At 46.1% G+C, this 22500-nt stretch overlaps 1 protein-coding gene across 3 annotated transcripts in view; it reads left to right on the forward strand.

Annotated features, from left to right (window-relative positions):
- The window catches only part of SYNE3 (spectrin repeat containing nuclear envelope family member 3), a 118621-nt gene that overhangs the window by 84150 nt on the left and 11971 nt on the right, over nucleotides 1-22500 (forward strand). For all 3 annotated transcript variants that reach the window (XM_040333230.1, XM_040333231.1, XM_040333232.1), the window contains exons 14-23: nucleotides 1712-1777; nucleotides 3605-3664; nucleotides 4013-4102; nucleotides 7118-7222; nucleotides 9698-9787; nucleotides 10318-10407; nucleotides 12508-12606; nucleotides 15478-15576; nucleotides 18914-19129; nucleotides 20241-20321. In XM_040333230.1, the coding sequence (XP_040189164.1) occupies nucleotides 1712-1777; nucleotides 3605-3664; nucleotides 4013-4102; nucleotides 7118-7222; nucleotides 9698-9787; nucleotides 10318-10407; nucleotides 12508-12606; nucleotides 15478-15576; nucleotides 18914-19129; nucleotides 20241-20321 (996 nt within the window). The remainder of the gene's footprint in view (nucleotides 1-1711; nucleotides 1778-3604; nucleotides 3665-4012; nucleotides 4103-7117; nucleotides 7223-9697; nucleotides 9788-10317; nucleotides 10408-12507; nucleotides 12607-15477; nucleotides 15577-18913; nucleotides 19130-20240; nucleotides 20322-22500) is intronic.

Genomic DNA, 22500 nt, shown 5'->3' on the forward strand with positions numbered 1-22500 from the left:
TGTCAAATCGATGTGGCCTGCGGGCACAGGATTTGCAAGTCAGGCTAGCTGGGATCAGTAGCCCACCAACTATCTAATGTTGCTAAACTATAAGGCTGTCAAGAAGGGGTACTGCAGGCCCCTGGCCTATTAAAATCCAGCGAGTTCAGTACCCATCATGGGGGTGTTCAGAGATGTATAGATGATGGGGTGGAGAGACTAACATTGTATAGTAAAGTACACCGCAGATCAGTGCCACCAGCCAGTGCCAATCAGTGCCACCAGCCAGTGCCAACTGTCAGTGCCACCCGCCAGTGCCAAACAGTGTCACCCACCAGTGCCAACCACTGCCAGCCAGTGTCACCCGCCACTGCCAGCCAGTGTCAACAACCACTGCCAGTCAGTGCCACTGCCAATCAGTGCCACCTGTCCCAAACTAGTGCCATCTGTCAGTTCCAAACCAGTGCCACCTTCTAGTGCCATCTGTCAGTGCCACCTGCTAGTGCCAATAGTGCCACCTGTCAGTTCCAAACCAGTGCCACCTGCCAATGCCAACCAGTGCCATCTGTCAGTTCCAAACCAGTGCCACCTGCTAGTGCCAATCAGTGCCACCTGCCAGTGCCAATAGTGCCAGCTGTCAGTTCCAAACCAGTGCCACCTGCCAATGCCAACCAGTGCCACCTGCCAAGGCCAATCAGTGCCACCTGCCAGTGCCATCTGTCAGTTCAAAACCAGTGCCACCTGCTAGTGCCAATCAGTGCCACCTGCTAGTGCCAATCAGTGCCACCTGCCAATGCCATCTGTCAGTTCAAAACCAGTGCCACCTGCTAGTGCCAATCAGTGCCACCTGCTAGTGCCAATCAGTTCCACCTGCCAGTGCCAATAGTGTCATCTGTCAGTTCCAAACCAGTGCCACCTACCAGTTCCAAACTAGTGCCACCTGCCAGTGCCAACCAGTGCCGTCTGTACTGAGGACATCAAGTGTGCGCTAGAGTGACAGGAGTAAGCAGGAAGGAGTGGAGTGGGTGAGGGTTTTTTTTTTTTAATTGGCCTAAAATATCGGCCACAAAAATCGGCATCATATATCGGCCATCAGCCGCCCCAATTTCTAAATATCGGCATCGGTCAGAGAAAAACCTGTATCGGTCTACCTCTAGTCATCATGTCACTATGGAGCGAAATCTCCGAGGAACGTTTCCAACACCTTGTTGTATCTTTTCCACCAAGAATGAAGGCAGAAGGGGGTCCAGCCCGGGACTAGCAAGGGGGACCTAATAAAGGGGGTCCAACCCGGGACTAGGAAGGAGGACCTAAAAAAGGGGGTCCAACCCGGGACTAGGAAGGGGGACCTAATAAAGGGGGTCCAACCCGGGACTAGGAAGGGGGACCTAATAAAGGGGGTCCAACCCGGGACTAGGAAGGGGGACCTAATAAAGGGGGTCCAACCCGGGACTAGGAAGGGGGACCTAATAAAGGGGGTCCAACCCGGGACTAGGAAGGGGGACCAATCAAAGTGTCCGGTGAATGTAGATCTACAGCCTAAGAGGACCTGTCTGCGGTGTGAGAAGAGGCAGTGTTGGGTCTGGTTTGGGTATCAGTGATAACATGGGGGGGGGGGGTTTGGGGGCGCACATGGGCGTGTTTTTAATGTCTCGCTGTTGATTTGCGAATCTTTCAAAGTCCGGAGATTTTCTTTATCATTGTAACACAATGTAACCGTCTTTTCTCCCAGATCACTGAAAGAACGAGCGAATCAGAGGAGGAGCCCGAGAACCTTCATTGTCAACCAGACGTCTAAGTAAGTTCCTCCGTGACAAAGGGGCACTCCGGTCCAAACTGTCTCTGTATCCAATGAATGGAAAGAGATTAAACTCCGCCTCCAGTTCCAGGTAGTGGGAGGTCTGAGCGCCCAGCCCCCGCCTTCTGACCCCCATAGAATGCTCAATCTTTGGCCAGTTTCTGATAATTCAGTCGAAGTTCAAGCTGTAGGTGTCCCTACAAGAGCTACGAGAAAACGATGGTGTGAGTAGAGACCATATGAGAGGCGCTCGATCTTCTGGGATTGATATCGGGGTTGTCAGGGGCCAATTTGTACCTGATAGGCTGCTGGCAAATATGAAAAGATGCACCCAAAATGGTGCCCGTTGCCAACCTCTGTGTTCACAATGCATCAAGGTAGCCATTCGGCTTGGGACTCAGAAGCTACCGGAGATCTTGATAGTAGTGGTGTAGTAGTGGGGCAGTAATGGTGTAGTAGTGGGGCAGTAATGGTGTAGTAGTGGTGCAGTAATGGTGTACTAGCGTTGCAGTAATGGTGTAGTAGTGCTGTAGCAATGCTGTAGTAGCGGTGTAGTACCGGTGCAGTGGTGGTGCAGTAGCGGTGTGTGTAGTAGTGGTATAGCAATGCTGTAGTAGCAGTGTAGTGTGGTGCAGTAGCGGTGTGTAGTAGCAGTGTAGTAGTGGTGCAGTAGCTGTGCAGAAGTGGTGCAGTAGCGGAGTAGAAGTGGTGGTGTAGTAAAGGTGTGTAGTAGTAGCGGTGTCGTAGAAGTGGTGCAGTAGCAGTGTGTAGTAATGGTGCAGTCAGGGCAGGACTTAGGGTGGTGGGGGCCCCTGGGCTTGATAATCGAAGGGGCCCCCTGGAGCAGAGAAGCGGGGGGGGGGGATCCGCCCACCGATCTATCGAAGTTTTTAATGGGGAAGGGGGGGCATTGCACAACCGATCATACTTGTTGAGGGGGGGGGCAGTGCACCGTCCGATCAAAATTGTTGAGGGGGCATTGCCGCAAAATTTGCGGGAGGGGATTGCCGCGAAAATTGTGGGAGGGGTTGCCGCGATTGCCGCAAACGGGGGGTTGCCGCAACTGGGCCCATGGGCTTGAGCCCAGTCAAGCTCGATAGTAAGTCCTGCCCTGGGTGTAGTAGTGGCGTAGTAGTGGTGTACTAATGGTATAGTAGTGGTGCAGTAGCAGAGTGTGTAGTAGTGGGGTAGTAATGGTGTCTTGTCTGGTCATTAGCCTAGGCTTATGACATCATGCACAGCTCTCTCTCTTACTCTCATGAGAGTCTGCCAGGAAGGGAGTCATAAGAGGGCCGATGAGAGCTGCAGAGCTCGAGGCGTGCCTCCGTGTGTAAATCCAGGAAGTGAACAGACAGCAGCTTCAGCTGCCCACAGTTAAAATGGCTGCAGCCAGACTCAGTGGAGGGGGATTTCTGCAGCATATTTGGCAAGTACAGAATCACAGTATATATAAAATAATATGCAAAGTGGTTGGAGGGAAGCTTCAGAATGGCAAAGATGTTTTAATTACAAATTATGTGAGCAGACTGCAGTTCCTCTTTCCTGATAAACATATACAATGTTGCCTGTAGTGACCTCTGCTGGCTGCTAATAATAAATATGCAACATGTAAAATAAATGTAACTAAAATGTAAAACAAAAAACAAATTTTCTGAATTATTTCCACTTTAGTCCTGAACACAAGAAAGAGAATAAAGGCCGAAACCCGCAACATTCGTCTTTATTTCAGTGACATGTCGATTGCCACAAACTATCATTATGACTTTCTATGTGTGTCCTCGTTGTGTAGGTGACAGGTACACTTTGTTTTATTTTCCTTTTGTGCAGTTATCTAACTGATGAAGACCCAGACAGCCCGTCCCAGACTCCGGAGACCGAGGACCTCGGGTTAGTACTGTATATAAATCTAACCTCCAGCCTTCTATGATTGTCAGCGCCATCTAGTGGCCACATTGCGGTATATTTTTCTCTGAAATACACAAATCACAGGTTATACCACATTTTGGCCACTAGATGGAGCTGCTGATCATAGAAAGTCACATCAAAGGGAAAAATATGCGCAGCCCTGACAAATGCTTGTAACATTCTCCTCTGAACGTTTTATAAATAGACCCCTAGGAGTCAGGCTTGTGTGTCATTCCACCGACTTTTCTACCATTTATTAATAATATATATATAGATATATACAGGTGAGATTTATCTCACATAACATTCGTCTGTTTGATCTCCATATAGCGGCACCAATCAGGACATCTTCCCGATCGGTGTACAGAATGACGACGGCCATAACAGTGATGCCGGAGGACACCATGGAGGATCGTCAGGGTGTGTAGAGTGTTATGTTTGTCATTTTTAACCACTTCATTACTGGGCACTTAAACCCCCTTCCTGCCCAGGCCAATTTCCAGCTTTCAGCGCTGACGCAGCACGGTCATACAACGCTGTACATAAATTATATTTTTATCATTTTTTCCCCCACAAATAGAGATTTATTTTGGTGGTATTTGATCGCCTCTGCGATTTTTATTTTTTGCACTATGAGCCCAGGTTCACACTGGGTGCGATTTCATCCGATTTGAGATGCGATTTCACATGTGAAATCGCATCTCAAATGCCGCCAATTGTCGGCAATGGCGCCGTCCTAATCGCTGCGACACCGCATCTGCGGCGCTGCACCGATTTCAAAAAGTAGTTCTTGTACTACTTTTTGCGATTTCGGGCCGCGATTTACATAGACATCTGTGCAGAAACCTGCACAGATGTCTCTTAAATCGCGGCCGAAATCGGGACTGCCGGCGGGAGTGAAATCGTGCGAGTTCAGCTGAACTCGCACGGCTTCACTCCCGCAGCCCAGTGTGAACCAGGGCTAAACAAAAAAAGTAAAAAAAAAATGAAAAAAAAAACACAATATTTTTTTACTATTTTTTCATATACTTCCTATTGTCCATTCTCATTCATTCTCCCATCCAAAAAAATAATAAAAAAAAGATACCCCATGCCCCTACTTTTCTCTCCCTTTTCATATATTCATTTATATTCATTTTATACAACAATTTATATTTCCCCTTCATAATTTTTTCTTTGTTGTTTATAAATATTTTTCCATTTCTTTTGAGAACCGAAATTCGTCCCATTTTTGCCATATTTCTGACATTTGACTATTTATATATTCTTCTTCTCTTATCTGTCTTTCCATATTTTGTATTTCGTTCATTTCACATATCCATTCTGCTATATTTGAACTTTTATTTTCTTTTGATTTCTGGGCTATTATTATTTTTATTTTTGAGTTAACTCTAATCACACAAAAAAAAAAAAGGTTTGTGATTTATTTATTTTTGTTTATGGATTGCATAAAAAATAAAATCACCAAATATAGTTGCATAGTTAGTTAGGTTGAAAAAGACACAAGTCCATCAACCAAAATATCACCAAAATAAAGCCTTGTTTGTGGAAAAAAACAATAAATAATAATATATATATATATATATATATATATATATATATATATATATATATATATATATATATTTATAGATATACACTGTTTTGTATCCAAATCATAATTTTTGTGTATTTTTAAATGGCACAAATGTTAGAATAATAAAAATAATATATATATTATTATTATTTTTATTACAAACAAGGCTTTCTTTTGGTGATATTTGGTTATTTTAGTTTTTTATGCAATCCATAAACAACAAAATAAAAATCACAAAACTTTTTTTTTTTTTTTTTTACTGTGCGCAGCATTAGCTCAAAAATAAAAACATAGGGGCAGATTCACGTACAGCCACATAAAAATTGTGCGGGCATAATGTATCTGATTTACGTTACGCCTCCGCAACTTACACGGGCAAGTGCTGTATTCTCAAAGCACTTGCTCCGTAAGTTGCGGCGGCGTAGCGTAAATCGGCCGGCGAAAGCCCCGCCTAATTCAAATGTGGAAGGGGGGGGGCATGTTTTATGTTAAACTACTGTGACCCGACGTGATTGACATTTTTGCGGAACGGCGCATGCGCCGTCCGTGGAATTTCCCAGTGTGCATTGCTCCAAAGTACGCCGCAAGGACGTCATTGGTTTCGACGTCCAGCCCCATTCACGGACGACTTACGCAAACGACGTAACTTTTTTAAATTTCGACGCAGGAACGACGGCCATACTTAACATTGGCTGCGCCTCATATAGCAGGGGCAACTATACGCCGGGAAAAGCCGAACGTAAACGTCGTAACTTTACTGCGTCGGCCGGGAATTCGCGTATCTAGCTAATTTGCATACTCGACGCGGAATTTGACGGAAGCGCCACCTAGCGGTCAAAAAAAAATGCAGTTTAGATCCGACGGCGTAAGAGACTTACGCCTGTCGGATCTAATGGATATCTATGCGTAACTGATTCTAAGAATCAGACGCATAGATACGACGGGTCGGATTAGGACTTACGACGCCGTACGTGGCGCTGCGCCGTCGTAAGTCCTTTAAGAATCTGGGCCATTGTTACTGTAGATACAAAGTATACATTTTTGTATGACTCATTTATATTTGTATTACTTTGCTATCTTAGGTAGAGACAATGGGCCAGATTCACATAAGAGATACTCTGTCGTATCCCTGTTTCTAACTATGCGGCTGATTCATAGAATCAGTTACGCATAGATATCCCTAAGATCCGACAGGTGTAATTGTTTTACACTGTCGGTTCTTAGGATGCAATACCGCGGCCGCCGCTGGGGGGAGTTTGCGTCGTAAACCAGCGTCGGGTATGCAAATTAGGAGTTACGGCGATTCCTGACGGTTTTTCGCATTCGCTACGTCGCCGCTAGTCTAGTTTCCTGTCGCAAAGTTAGTCGTTTTTTTTTGGTGCCTTAACTTTACACAGCAATCGTATTGCTGTCTAAAGTATGGCCGTCGTTCCCGCGTCGAAATTTAAAAAATAACGTCGTTTGCGTAAGCCCTCCGGGAATACGGAATTACGCTACGCGCGTCGCCGTTCGAAAAAATGACATCACGGCGCGCAATGCACGACGGGAGTTCGGAAACGGAGCATGCGCGGTAGGTCCGGCGCGGGAGCGCGCCTAATTTAAATGGCACACGTCCATTTAAATTGGCCCTCCTTGTGCCGGAGGCCGCGGGCGTAGGTTTTCATCGCAAGTGCTTGGTGAATCAGGCACTTGCGATGAAAAATTGCGGCGATGTAACGTATCTACGATACGTTACGCCGCCGCTCTTCTATGTGAATCTGGCCCAATGTTGTTACTGAATACATACAACCACTGTAAGCCTGAGCATGCGCAGTATCAGTCAGATAAGACTAACACCTCTCTGTATCTCCTGATACCAGCTATGGCACCTCCATCTTTATATCCGGAATCCCAGAGGAACTCCATGATAACTCCACCCATAATGAGCGGCCTGCAGGATCGGGTCACATGACTCACTCAGACAGGTAAGTCCAAAATATGTGTAAAAACTTCTGTATAATTAGGAGAAAGGAGCGGTGGGCGGGTCTTTGGGTCTCTGTTCCATGATTGGATGTTTACACCCCAACTGGCAGATTTATGGGAAAAAATGATTATCTAAAATTCTAAAGCCAAAACATTTTTCTTTAGTTTTGGATGGAACGGGTGAGGAGTGGAGCCCCTGTCAGGTTTTTATTGCTGTCGGTGTCTCTGCTGAAGGGATTCCCCCCTTTCTACATAAATCCTCCTTTGATCCCCATACACAGCAACTGTCAGACATGGAGAGGGAGGGTCAGGAGTAGGAACCAATTAGGGGTCCGATGTGTGCTTTATATCTAACAATGGGAGCTTCCTGGCAGGATGAGTGAGCAGCAGGGCCGGGGCAAGGGGTGGGCAGAAGGGACACGTGCCCTGGGCACAGAGGCGCTATGTGGAGAGGAGGCGCTGAGAGCCAATGTGCGCTCTACTCTCCAGCTGGGAGTTAATATGGCGTCCACTGACACCAATGCTGGGGGTTATTATTGTGTCTATTGACACCAATGCTGGGGGTTATTATTGTGTCCGCTGACACCGATGTTGGGGGTTATGAGTCCATTAATTTACTCCAATTCTGGGGGTTATTAATACAGGGCTCGACAAATCCCGGGCGCCATGGCGACTAGAAATAGGGTCCTGGCGACTTGGCTTGGAAGGGGAGCTGGCGCCATCTGGTGGTGGCCTTTGGTATTACAAGTTAAGCATTACAAGTTAAACAGCAATTCTAATGTAATTTTTCACTATTTTCACTGCCATCTTCTTCCCTCTAATTAGAACCCCCAAACAATATATATATTTTTTATCCTAACATCCTAGAGAATAAAATGGCGATCGTTGCAATACTTTCTGTCACGCCGTATTTGCGCAGCGGTCTTACAAGCGCACTTTTTTGGGAAAAAATTACACATTTTTTAATTAAAAAATAAGACAACAGTAAAGTTATACCCATTTTTTTTTTTTAATATTATGAAAGATAATGTTACGCCGAGTAAATTGATACCTAACATGTCACGCTTCAAAATTACGTCCGCTCGTGGAATGCCGACAAACGTTTACCCTTCAAAATCTCTATAGGCGACGTTTAAAAAAATCTACAGGTTGCATGTTTTGAGTTACAGAGGAGGTCTAGGGCTAGAATTATTGCTCTCGCTCTACCAATCGCGGTGATACCTCACATGTGTGGTTTGAACACCGTTTACATATGCGGGCGCTGCTCACGTATGCGTTCGTTTCTGCGCGCAAGCTCATCGGGACGGGACGCGTTTTCTGGCTCCTAACTTTTTTAGCTGGCTCCTAGATTCCAAGCAAATTTATCAAACCCTGTTAATATATCCACTGACTCCAAATATGTCATCTTTGCCCTGGGCACTAGAGGTCTCTTGGGGAATCAGGAATGACTGTGTTGTCAGGCAGGGGTACCCAGATCACAAGTCTGGCTGAACAGAATTACAAATCCTTTTGGGGTTACATGGATGTGGATGTATGTTAATCCTATACATAGCTCTTTTGTCTGCATTTACCTCTAAAGAGAATGGGCCAGATCCTTGTAGCGCATCGTAATTTTCGGCAGGCGTAGCGTATCCTAGTAACGCTACGCCGCCGCAACTTTGAGAGGCAAATGCTGTATTTACAAAGCACTTGCCTCTAAAGTTACGGCGGCGTAGCGTAAATCTGCCGGTCGTAAGGGCGGGGAATTCAAATGTTAAAGATGTGGGCGTGTTTTATGTTAATTTTACTTGACCCAACGTAAATGACGTTTTTTCTGAACGGCGCATGCGCCGTCCGTGGGGGTATCCCAGTGCGCATGCTCCAAATTAACCCGCAACAAGCCAATGCTTTCGACGTGAACGTCATTCTACGCAAACACGTTTTACGCAAATGACGTACACAACGGAAAATTCGACGCTGTCCCGACGTCCATACTTAACATTGGCTACGCCTCATATAGCAGGGGTAACTTTACGCCGAAAAAAGCCTTACGGAAACAACGTAAAAAAAATGCGCCGGCCGGACGTACGTTCGTGGATCGCCGTATCTAACTAATTTGCATACTCGACGCGGAAATCGACGGAAGCGCCACCTAGCGGCCAGCGTAAATATGCACCTTGGATCCGACGGCGTACTAAGACCTACGCCAGTCGGATCTAGCCCAGCTTCAGTCGTATCTTGTTTTGTGGATACAAAACAAAGATACGCCGGAGCAAACTAGAAGTTACGCGGCGTATCAATAGATACGCCAGCGTAACTTCTTTGTGGATCTGGCCCAATATGTCTCCGAAGTTTTTATATTTATTTTACTCGCCCCCTAGAAAAGGTCTTCTATTGTACTTATAAATCAAATTATATTTATATTATCAATAACATTATATTATACTTCTATAGGCTCTTGATCTAATCTGATTTCCCTATATAAAAATGTTTTACAGAACTGACTCAAAAATCGTTAGACCGCGTCCTACGAGGGACTCTGACAGTAGCGGTCGCTCAGGACCGGCACACACGACTTTTTCCATCAGGTAAGTTACAGCGAGCGGATATACAGGTCAGGGTGCATGTATACTATATTATCAAAAGTATTGGGACGCCTGCCTTTACAAGCACATGAACTTTAATGACATCCCAGTCTTATAGCTAGATTCAGGTAGAGATACGACGGCGTATCAGTAGATACGCCGCCGTAACTCCGAATCTGCGCCGTCGTATATTTAAGCGTATTCTCAAATTGAGATACGCTTAAATGTTGCTAAGATACAGCCGCCGGCGCCGAATAGGGGGGTGGCTGCGGCAGCCATTGATAGATCCATGCTATGTATGAATCTATCCATCATATGGGGGGGTGGCCTGGAGAGAGGGGGCGGCGCCCATGTGCCCCTAATGGACGGGACCACCACTGTTCCCAAGTTTTTTTATTTATTTTCTCACCGCCTAGAAAAGATCTTGCTAATATACTTGTATATTAAATTATATTTATATTGTAACAATAATTATATCATATCCTAAAGGCTCTTGATCTCATTTCATTTCTCTATATAAAAATGTTTTACAGCACTGACTCAAAAATCGTTAAACCGCGTCCTACGAGGGACTCGGACAGCAGCGGTCGCTCTGGACCGGCACACTCGGCTTTCTCTATCAGGTAAGTTACAGCGAGAGGATATACACGGGCCAGGGTGCACATATTTGCCCATGTACTTCAATGTGTTTCATACAGGGCCCGGGACAGGGGGTGGGCAGAAGGGACGGCTGCCCTTGGTGCAGAGTCTATTGTAAGAATGAGGGTGCCGCAAGGTTCCTTCTACTATAAGGCTGACAGGAGTAGTAACAACGGGATCACTACTTTTGTTAGCCCAGCCCTGGAAGCAGCAAGGTGAAGAGGGGAGAGCCGGGAGAAGGTGCAGGCTGTGCTCTCTCTCCCCCTCCTCCTCCTCATAAGCTCGCACATAACGAAAGGAGGATGAGGGGGAGCAATTTGCCCTCTTTGCCCTGGGCACTGGATGATCTTGTCCTGGCGCCGCTTTCATAAACGTATTAATCAGAGGTTTGAGACTAGCGCACGCAGGGCTTTTTGCAGCATGCAGCGCCATTTCACACAATGCATTTGTGAAACGCGTCACCAGCACATGCACAGCGTGTCACCCTCTGCAGATCTCTAGAAAATTCGATTGGAGGAGAAAATATCTTCTTTTCTGCCTCAGTCCTCCTTCATATGAGTGCTGTGCTCCATATGGTATCAGTCGTCTGTGATTGGCCTGTTTACCCAACCGGAGCTGTGTGCAGGCCCCCCTAATGACCAGGCCATTTCTTACAATTTTACGGCACTGCAATACTTTGACTGACAATTGCTCGGCCGTGCGACGCTGTACCAAAATAAAATCTCCTTTTCATTCCTTCTGCTTTGAGTAATCAGGGGGAGTGCCCCCTGCAGGCGAAAGTGCAGGATCACGTATATATGCTCCCTGCAGGCGGAAGTGCAGGATCACATATATATGCCCCCTGCAGGCAGAAGTGTAGGATCATGTATATATGCCCCTTGTAGGCAGAAGTGTAGGATCATGTATATATGCTCCCTGCAGGCAGAAGTGCAGGATCACATATATATATCCCCTGCATGTGGAAGTGCAGGATCATGTATATATGCCCCCTGCAGGCGGAAGTGCAGGATCACATATATATGCTCCCTGCAGGCAGAAGTGCAGGATCACATATATATGCTCCCTGCAGGCGGAAGTGCAGGATCACATATATATGCTCCCTGGAGGTGGAAGTGCAGGATCACATATATATGCTCCCTGGAGGTGGAAGTGCAGGATCACATATATATGCCCCCTGCAGGCGAAAGTGCAGGATTATTTATATATGTCCTCTGCAGGCGGAAGTGCAGGAACATGTATATAAGCCCCCTTGCAGGCGGAAGTGCAGAATAACATATACATATGCCCCCTGCAGGCAGAAGTGCAGAATCACATATATATATGCCCCCTGTAGGCAGAAGTGCAGAATCACATATATATATATATATATGCCCCCTGCAGGCAGAAGTGCAGGATCATGTATATATGCCACCTGCAGGCGGAAGTGCAGGATCACATATATATATATATGCCCCCTGAGGGCAGAAGGTCAGTAGTGCAGAGGATGGTGTCAGTAGCTTTATGTTTTTAATATTTTATTTTGTTGTTATTTTTGACAATTTTTTATATAACTTTTAAACAATTTTTTTTTTTTTTTTTTTTACAAATTTTTAGGAACCCCATTAAAAGGGAATAGGATTTTTTTTTTTTTTTTAATCATACCTAGGTGGATGCAGCATGGGTGCGATGCTGCATCTGTCTCCTGCCGGCTCTAAGACTGAGAAACAAGCAATCAAACACTGCTGATCGTTTGGCTCTCAGAGCTTCCAAAGCAGAGAGCTGATGACTGTCAATCAGCGGCTCTCTGCTCTGCCCCTCTATGCTCCCCGGAGTGCTGGGTTGTGGAGGGGGCGGGAGCGGAAAGCTTTTCCGAGCCGGGACCGGCTCTGTGTTGTCAGCTGACAGCTGGAATGATTCTACGCGGGCAGCTCTCTCAGGAGTGGCAGCAGATGGTCGGCTCTTCTCTAGAGTAGGGACTGGGGGGTGTAAGAAGGTGAGTGCCAACAGCAGAACGTATTTTATTCTGTAGGGAAAGCTGTGCTTAGAGGGGATTTCCCTCCCTTTGGAGAAATTTGCTCTCACTTCCTGCTTCGTCTCTTGTGCAGCTCTGACATCGACGGATATTCCAGCAGCTCTTCATCCAAGACTGACAACAGCGAAACCAGTAGCAGACCCCAGACTGGGCATACTGGGAATCCTGGCAGGTAAAACGGGCGGGTGAAAATACCGTGTAATTCCACACCCAGAAAATGCAGGGTACGGATAGCCACACCCACTTTATGCTTTTTGAGCGGAACTACGCCGCATCTGAGCGCCACAAACCAAAAAACGCTGTTAAATTCATTTTTAACCGTTTTAATACCGGCACTTTTACCCCCTTCCTGCCCAGCAATTTTTAGCTTTCAGCGCAGTCACTCTGAATGACAATTACGCGGTCATGCAACACTTTACCCATATGAATTTTTTTTTTTTACACAAATAGAGCTTTCCTTTGGTGATATTATAGATATATTTATTCACCACTGTTTTATTTTTTTTATTATTATTATTGTTTGCAAAATAAGCGAAAAAAGACCAAACATTTTGGAAAAAAAATAAAAAATTCTTTACTAGTATAAAAAAATGAATCCCAGTGTATATATACCATATTTGTAGATGGTTACATAGTAACTATCTACTAACTACTGTATTTATTGGCATATAACACGCACAGGCATATAACCTTCATTTTAAGAGGGGAAGTTTCAGGAAAAAAAAACTTAGGGCCAGATCCACATAGAAGTGGACAGGCGCAGCTTATCCGAGATACGCTACGCCGCCGTATCTTACCTGGCTTTAAGTCGAATCCAGGAAGAATTTGCGCCGTAAGTTACGGCGGCGTAGTGTATTTCTGGCGGCGGAATTCAAATCGGCGGGTAGGGGGCGTGATTCATTTAAATGAAGCGCGTCCCCACGCCGCTTGAACTGCGCATGCTTCGTTTCGAAATTTCCCGCCGTGTTTTGTGCGAAATGACGTCGCAACTACGTCATTTTTTGAACTTAGACGTGACTTACGTCCATCCCTATTCACGGACGACTTACGCAAAAAAATAAAAATTCAAATTTCAACGCGGGAACGACGGCCATACTTTAACATGGCAAGTCTATCTATACGCCGCAAAATAGCAGCTTTAACTATACGCCGGAAAAAGCCGACTAGAGACGACGTAAAAGAATGCGACGGCCGCGCGTACGTTCGTGGATCGTCGGAAAAAGCTAATTTGCATACCCGACGCGGAAAACGGCGCAAACTCCACCCAGCGGACGCCGAAGTATTGCATCTGCGATCCGAAGGCGTACGAAGCGGTACACCTGTCGGATCGAACCCAGATGCCGTCGTATCTTGTTTTGAGGATTCAAACTAAAGATACGACGTGGGAAATTTGAAAGTACGCCGGAGTATCAGTAGATACGCCGGCGTACTCTCTCTCTGGATCTGGCCCTTAAATTTTAAATAAAGAACTTTGAAGCAAAATAAGGGTCAGTGCCCATCAATGCAGCCTGATCAATGCCCATCAATGCAGCCTGATCAATGCCCATCTGTAGCCTTGCGCCATTGCCCATCAATGCAGCCTGATCAATGCCCATCTGTAGCCTCGCCATTGCCCATCAATGTAGCCTGATCAATGCCCATCTGCAGCCTCACAATTGCCCATCAATGCAGCTTGATCAATGCCCATCTGCAGCCTCGCCATTGCCCTTCAATGCAGCTTGATCAATGCCCATCTGTAGCCTTATTGTTGCCCATCATTGCAGCTTGATCAATGCCCATCTGCAGCCTCACCATTGCCATGAATGCAGCCTGATCAATGCCCATCTCACCTCAGATTTCTGCTGACTCAGAGAGGACAGGGAGAGGGGCGGGATGAGCGCCGTCAGATTACATACAGCGAGAATCTCCTGTTTACTCGGCGGCCTCTTTAATACAAAGTCCCACCTCCTGGACCGGCTTCTACGATAGACAGAACACTGGTCCAATGCCGGCCCAGGAGATGGGACTTCCTATTACAGAGGCCGCTGAGTAAACAGGAGAATCTCGCTGTATGTAATCTGACGGCGCTTGTCCCGCCCCCTCCCCGTTCTCTCCGAGGGATCCCAAATTGCAGTATCGGCATATAACACACACTATTTGCAACCGATTTGCAGGGTGAAAAAGTGAGTGTTATGCGCCAATAAATACAGTCCTTGGAGGCGCTCTGTACATGGTATACAGAGGATTTGTTTCATCTCTGTGTATCACCTGAGGCCGGTCACTTCGCTGGGTATATAGAACGCTTTACAACCACTTTAAGGTTCAATTCACTATGCTACAGGGCCGTATTTACCATAGGACAAACAGGGGCAGCTGCCCAGGGCCCTGTCACTGTTGGGGGCCCAAAGCATTTTTTTTTCTTTAGGGGTCCGGAGGTCCCCAGGGCCCCAGATGGCAACCCCCCCCCCTTTTTTTATTTATTTTTAAATAAAAAAAATATATGTTTTTAATATATTTTTATTTTTTTATTAAAGGGACAATTTTTTTTTTAGGGGTCCCCAGGGGCCCGGAGGCCCCCAGGGCCCCAGATGGCAACCCCCCTTTTTTTATTTATTTTTAAATTAAAAAAAATATATTTTTTTAATATATTTTTATTTTATTTTTTATTAAAAGGCCAATTTTTTTTTTAGAGGTCTGGAGGTCCCCAGGGCCCCGGATGACAACCCCCCTTTTTTTATATAGAAAAAACTTTTTTTATATATTCTTTATTTTTTTTATTTTTTATATATATGAAGGCACGGCAGCCCATTCAAATCAATGCGCTGCTGTACCTGCACAAATGAGGGCCGCCAAAACACATGCATGTGAACCAGCCAGACCCAAAATAAGCTGGAGGGGGGCCCAAAAAAAATGTTTGCCCTGGGCCCAAACCATATTAAACACGGCCCTGACTATGCTATATAAGATTCAGCAATAAAACATGTCCATTCCACCTTAAAAAAGGTTATCAATGTTGGATGAGGTTGCATTTTAATTCTTTATATTCTGTCTTTCTCTTTAACAGCAAAAACAGCGAATCCTTCAGATATAACATTACAGATAATACCAGCTCCAGCCTTAGTTACTCAGAAGTGGACTCCGTACACAACAAAGGTTCAAGCAGGTAAACTGATTTGTTTCTAAAGGGTAACGAAAACGCTTGGATCAATTTTGTAAAAAAAATTAAAATTTATAAGGTTATAGTGAGGCATTTTAAGTGTATGCGGTTTTAAACGGCTGATTATATATATATATATATATATATATATATATATATATATATATATATAATGTTTTATTATTTATATAACATTTTTGCAAATAAAAATGTTATCATTTGAAAACCTAGTTACAAAGGCCCAGATTCACGTCCAGCGGCGTAACGTATCCGATTTACGTTACGCCGCCGCAACTTAGACGGGCAAGTGCTGTATTCTCCAAAGCACTTGCTCCTTAAGTTGCGGCGGCGTAGCGTAAATCGACCGGCGTAAGCCCGCCTAATTCAAATTTGGATCAAGGGGGTGTGTTTTATGAAAATGCACTGTGACCCGACGTGATTGAGGTTTTTCCCGAACGGCGCATGCGCCGTCCGTGGAATTTCTCAGTGTGCATTGCTCCAAAGTACGCCGCAAGGACGTCCAGCCCCATTCACGGACGACTTGCGCAAACGACAAAAAATTTTCACATTTCGACGCGGGAACGACGGCCATACTTAACATTGTTACGCCGCACATATGCCACCATATAGCAGGGGCAACTATACGCCGGGAAAAGCCTAACGTAAAAGGCGTAACTTTACTGCGTCGGCCGGGCGTACGTTCGGGAATTCACTAATTTGCATACTCGACAGGGGATTCGACAGAAGCACCACCTAGCGGCCAGCGTAAAAAAGCAGTTACGATCCGACGGCGTAAGAGACTTACGCCTGTCGGATCTAACAGATATCTATGCGTAACTGATTCTAAGAATCAGGCGCATAGATACGACAGCGCAACGCAGAGATACGACGGCGTATCTGGAGATACGCCGTCGTTTCTCCACTGAGAATCCGGGCCAAAGTATTTCCAGGTCATTATGGTTATTTAAAAAAAAAGTACACCAAAAGCTGTCTTCCTTCAGACTCTCTCTCTCTGATCAAATCTTCAAGCAAGGAGGGTTCTGGTATTTTAACAAGACGGTAAACCACCACCAAATTCTTGCTCAGACTGGTAGATTTATTATCATTAACTGGACACTGTGTCCAGTTAATGAACATCTCAATAAATTCACATTGTGATTCAGTTTTCATGACACTTACATAATATTTTAACCTTTTTTAAACCCGGACCTTTATGCAGGTTAAGGACCTTGCCCCTTTTTTGCGATTCGGCACTGCGTCGCTTTAACTGACAGTTGCGCGGTCGTGCGACGTGGCTCTCAAACAAAATTGGCCTCCTTTTTTTCCCACAAATAGAGCTTACTTTTGGTGGTATTTGATCTCCTCTGCGGTTTTTATTTTTTGCGCTATAAACAAAAATAGAGCGACAATTTTGAAAAAAATTCTATATTTTTTACTTTTTGCTATAATAAATATCCCCAAAAAAGTTATACATTATTTTTTTCCTCAGTTTAGGCCGATACGTATTCTTCTACCTATTTTTGGTAAAATAAATCGCAATAAGCGTTTATCGATTGGTTTGCGCAAAATTCATAGCGTTTACAAAATAGGGGATAAAAAAAAAGTTTTTACTAGTAATGGCGGCGATCAGCAATTTTTTTCGTGACTGCGACATTATGGCGGACACATCGGACACTTTTGACACATTTTTGGGACCATTGTCATTTTCTCAGCGAAAAGTGCTATAAAAATGCATTGTTTACTGTGAAAATTACAATGGCAGTGAAGGGGTTAACCACTAGGGGGCGCTGTAGGGGTTATGTGTGACCTCATATGTGTTTCTAACTGTAGGGGGGTGGGGCTGGACAAGTGATGTCACTGATCGCCTTAAGGGGTCAGGGGTGCCCTAAAGGAGTGATTCTTACTGTAGGGGGGCGTGGCTGTAGGTGTGACGTCACTGATCGTCGTTCCCTATATCAGGGAACAGACGATCAGTGACACTGACACACAGAAGAACGGGGAAGGTGTGTTTACACTCACCTCTCCCCGTTCTTCAGCTCCTGTGACTGATCGCGGACACCGGCGGCGATCAGGTCCGCGAGTACCGCCGGTGCGGTCACGGAGCTTCGGACCGGGTCGCGAGCGCGCCGTCGGTGGCGTGCTCGCGACCCCACAGCTGGGCTCTTAAAGGCAACGTGCCTGTGCCCAGCCGTGCCCTTCTGCCGACGTATATTGGCGTGAAGGGGTCCTTAAGTGGTTAAATCTACAAATCTCATGACTAGAATGAGGGGGGAGTGGTTTAAGCAAAATAGATTTCACTATGAATAGACTGCAAAATTTAGGGTAGTCTCATTCATTCATTTTATTTTGTATTTTTTTTGTACTTTGTATTTGTGTGTGTTTTTTTTTTGTTTTTTGTTTGTTTGCTTGTTTGTTTTTGCATGTATTTGATTATTTTTGTACTAATAAAAGATAGGTGAAAGGATCATTAGCAACTTTTAATAATCATTTAAAACACATTTGATCATTAAAAATGAACAATGTGAACGCTTTTTGCCAAAAATCTCTTGATTTTTCAGAAATTTCAGGAAAATTTAAATCCTCTGTCAATATTATTATTTTTTTTTTAACTCAAAACATTTTTTATTGGAAAGATTAACAAGTACAACTCATTGAACCATTCCAGAGAGTCTGACACAAGCATATCGAGGTATTAGTGATAAGTCCAACATTGACACGTTGGTATATATTAAACAGATCAGTCTTTATCCTAAATGTCCGAATTCAAACACACCATGTTGAATCCATATACAGTTGTGTGAAAAAGTATTTGCCCCCTTTCTGATTTTTATATTTTTTAGCATATTTGTCACACTTAAATGACTCGGATCATCAAACAAATGTTATTATTAAACACGATCGGTTTTCCTGTTGGAAAAAGTCTGATGGGAGCTTTTGGTCGGGAATCCCGACCGTGTGTATGCTCCATCAGACTTTTTCCAATGGAAAAACTGCTGGAAAAAGATCGAGAGCAGGATCTCTTTTTTTGCCGTCAGGAAAAAAACTGATCGGAATTTCCGATCGTGTGTACAAATCGCAACGCGCAAAATTCCTATGCATGCTCGGAAACAATTGAACGTCATTTTCTTGGCTCGACATAGTCTTTTACGTCACCGCGTTCTTGGTAGTCAAAATTTCACCAAACGGTTGTGTGACCGTGTGTATGCAAGGCGGGCTTGAGAGGAATTCCATCGGAAAAAAACATCCAACTTATGAATAAATCCTGATCAGAAAGACCGGGATTTATTCATAGCTATCACAGGAGGATAATTCATGGATCTTTCTCTTTTTTTCTTTTTTCTAGAATTGTGGGCCCGGCTCTTGGATCCAGATCTTCCGATACGTCTACCAAGATGCTAAAGATCTCAACAGACATGAATATAACCAATGGGAAGTCCCGGTCAGATATAAGCAGCTTCTCTAGAATTCCGCGTCCTACTGGTGCATCCGGAACTCCTGATAAGTCAGGCCAGTCTGCGAAAATCTCAACAGAGATGAGTGTAGCCAATGGGAAGGCCAGGTAAGCTAGAAGCTGCTGCTTTAAACAAATTCTGGGGAAAATGTTATAAACTATGGGCCTGATTCTCAAAAGAGTTACGAAGGCGCAACGCCATTTGCGCCGTCGTAAGTCCTAATCTGGCCCGGCGTATCTATGCGACTGATTCTTAGAATCAGTTACACATAGATATCCATGAGATCTGACTGGCGTAAGGCTCTTACGCTGTCAGATCTTAAATGCATTTTTTTTTTCCGGCGCTAGGTGTCGCATCGTTGTTTTCCCCGTCGTCTATGCAAATTAGGTATTTACGCGAGATTCCCGAACATACGTGCGGTCGACGCAGAGAATTTACGATGTTTCCGTAGCTTAAGTGACGCGTAAGGTTGCCCCTGCTATTATGAGGGGCAACCAACGTTAAGTATGGCCGTCGTTCCCGCGTCAAAATTTTTAAAAATTACGTCGTTTGCGTAAGTCGTCCGTGAATGGCGCTGGACGCCATTTACGTTAACGTCGAAACCAATGACGTCCATGCGACGTCATTTAGCGCAATGCACGTCGGGAAATTTTAGGGACGGCGCATGCTCAGTATGATAGGCGTGATCCCCGCCCCCTACCTGGATCATTTGAATTAGGCGGGCTTGTGCCGAAGAATTTACGCTACGCCGCCGCAACTTTACAGGCAAGTGCTTTGTGAATCAAGCACTTGCCCGTAAAACTTGCGACCGCGTCACGTAAATGAGAAACGTTACGTCGCCGCAGTTTAACGCCAGTCTACGAGAATCTGGCCCTATGTGGATCAACCTCCAGACTGCCTGCCTGCAATGTACTGTGGATGGGGGCGGGCCCAGACAGGCATAGCGACATTGCTGGCCTCATCCCACTGTGATTAGTCATAGCAGGTCCTGGCCAATGATTCATGGCCTGGACCGACTGTTTGGCTGTGTCCAATCACAGCCCAGAGCCCTGTTTTGGGGGGGCGGGTGTGTAGTAGCACTATGACATCAGAGTTGCAAAGTCACCAATTGAATGTTGATCTCCCCGGAAGATGATCTTTGTCCCCGTTCCATCGCTTCAGTTTTCCTATTAGAGCTGAAGCCTGACCAGTCAATGACTCTTCAATCTCTTCCTATAGCGCCAGCCATGGACACGGAGGAGAACTGAACGTTACATCAAGTTTCATGATAAGTCAGAACAAAACAAAAGGAAATAGTAGGTGAGGGTCTCTTCACTCCTTATTACCCCTCCACAATGCCGGGACAAGGTCATGTAGTGCCCAGGGTGAAGATGCCAAACTCTGCCCCCCTTCAGATGTATGAGTATTATGTGTGAGCAAACCCCCCCCCCCTTCCAAAAAAATTGAGGCTGCACGCTTACCCCTAAACAGATTCACAAAGCACTTACGCCGACGTATAACAAGTTACGCCGACGTAAGTGCAAATGTGCGCCGTCGTATCTGTCGATAAGCGCCTAAAACCAGGCTACACCCCACCGACGTAGCTTGCTTACGCCGGCGTAGGGTGGGCGCACATTTATGCTGGGTGCATGGTGCCGCTCCCATTGATTAGCCATTCAAACATGCAAATGAGGGAAATACAGCGATTCATGAACCTGCGTGCGCCCGACGCAGGCTACGCGAGGTGCGCGTAAGTTGTACGTCCGGCGTAAAGTTATTCCCCATAAAGGAGGTGCAACCCAGCAGCAGACATGCAAAGGGCTGCACCAGGGAACACAAGCCGGCGTATTTTAAGTTGGACGTGTGTCTGGCTGGGCGTAGGTTACGTTCACGCCGTACGCACTGATCCGGCGTAGTTTAGGCAGTTGTTCCGACGTGGTTGTGAGCAGGCGCAGGGGGATGCGTCCACGTCACGGCGCATGCGCAGTTCGTGATATGTATCTGTCTGGTGCTCGGCCCATCATTTGCATGGGGTCACGCCCACTTCCACCTACGCCGGCGTGCGCCTTCGAATCCCACGCCACGCTGGGGCAGCGTTGGGAGCACTGGCTTGCTGAATGCATTGCTTGCCTCTCTGCGCTGCGTTGGCGTAGCGTACATTGGTTACTCTACGGCGGCGTAATGTGCGCCTTGCTCTCTGTGAATCTGGGCCATATTCTCTTTGCACCCTTCCCAGTACAAATCCCCACTGCTAAAAATCCCCCCTCCTTGCACAAATCTTTGCCCCCCTATTTCCCCTCCCAGCTTAAATCCTCTCTTCCCAAATACGCCCCCCCCCCCCCAATCATCCCTATTAGCACAAATTTTCCACCCAAAACAATTCTAGCACAACCCCCCCCTTTCCCTATTCCCCCAGCACATATCCCCCTAAATCACCCCTCCTAGCACATGCCCCCCAAATTTCCCATCCTAGAAGAAATTTTACTCCCTGCTGCCCCCCAAATTCCCCCTCCTAACACAAATCCCCACCAATCCCCCCTAGCACAAAAATTCCCTCAAACCTCCCTCCTAGCACAAATCATTTTCTCCCATCCCCCCTTAATCACCCTTCCTAGCTCTACCCCCCCCCCCCCCCCCACACACACACACACACACTGTGTCCCCTCCTAGACCAACCCCCCCCCCCCCAAAATTTTCTTCCCAGAACAAATCTCACCCCAGTCACCCCCAAAATTCCCCCTTCCAGAACAAATGTCTTCCATGCAACCCCCCAGCACAAAACCCCCCTTCACCTCTTCCAGCACAAATCCCCCCCCCCAACCCCAAATCATCCCTCCTAGTACACCCTCTACAAATTTCTCCTCCTAGAAGAGATCTTACTCTCATCACCTCTCAAATTCCCTCTCCCAGCAAAAATTCTCTCTCCTAGAAGAAACCTTACTTCTGTGACCCCCCCCCCCCCCCCCCCAAACAAGTGTTTCTCCTTCTTAAACAAATCTTACCCCTGTCACCACCCCCTCCCCTCTTCCAGCACAAATCCCCATCACCTAGCACTAGATCTATTCTCCTCCCCCCCTACTAGCACACTCTTATCCCCAGTAAATGTGTTTTTTAATCTCCCCCCCCCCCCCAAGGTCCCCAGCACAATCCCCCCCGCCACCTTCAACACACAAACCTCAGTTGCCTCCTGGGCTCCTCCCCTTCTTGACAGGTCATAGTTGGGGAGGAGCTTAGGGAAAAAGCACTGCAATACTTTTGACAGGCACAGAATGGCGGTACTAGCGATGGCATTGGCTGTCAGATCGTGATTTTCTTTTCGGGTTCGTTTACCTACATTCTTTGCTGGGAGGGGATTGGGGCGGGTAAACAAACCCTGCACAGTCCCGATCCGACACTTTCGATCGGGAGCGCTGCAGTGACACCAGTGTGGAGCTGGAGGGGAGAAGGAGCACAGCTGACTCCCGACTCTCCCCTCCTCTAAAGATTTGGGGGCAGATCC

Source organism: Rana temporaria, chromosome 13, assembly GCF_905171775.1.
Source record: "Rana temporaria chromosome 13, aRanTem1.1, whole genome shotgun sequence".
Classification (NCBI taxonomy): Eukaryota; Metazoa; Chordata; class Amphibia; order Anura; family Ranidae; genus Rana; species Rana temporaria.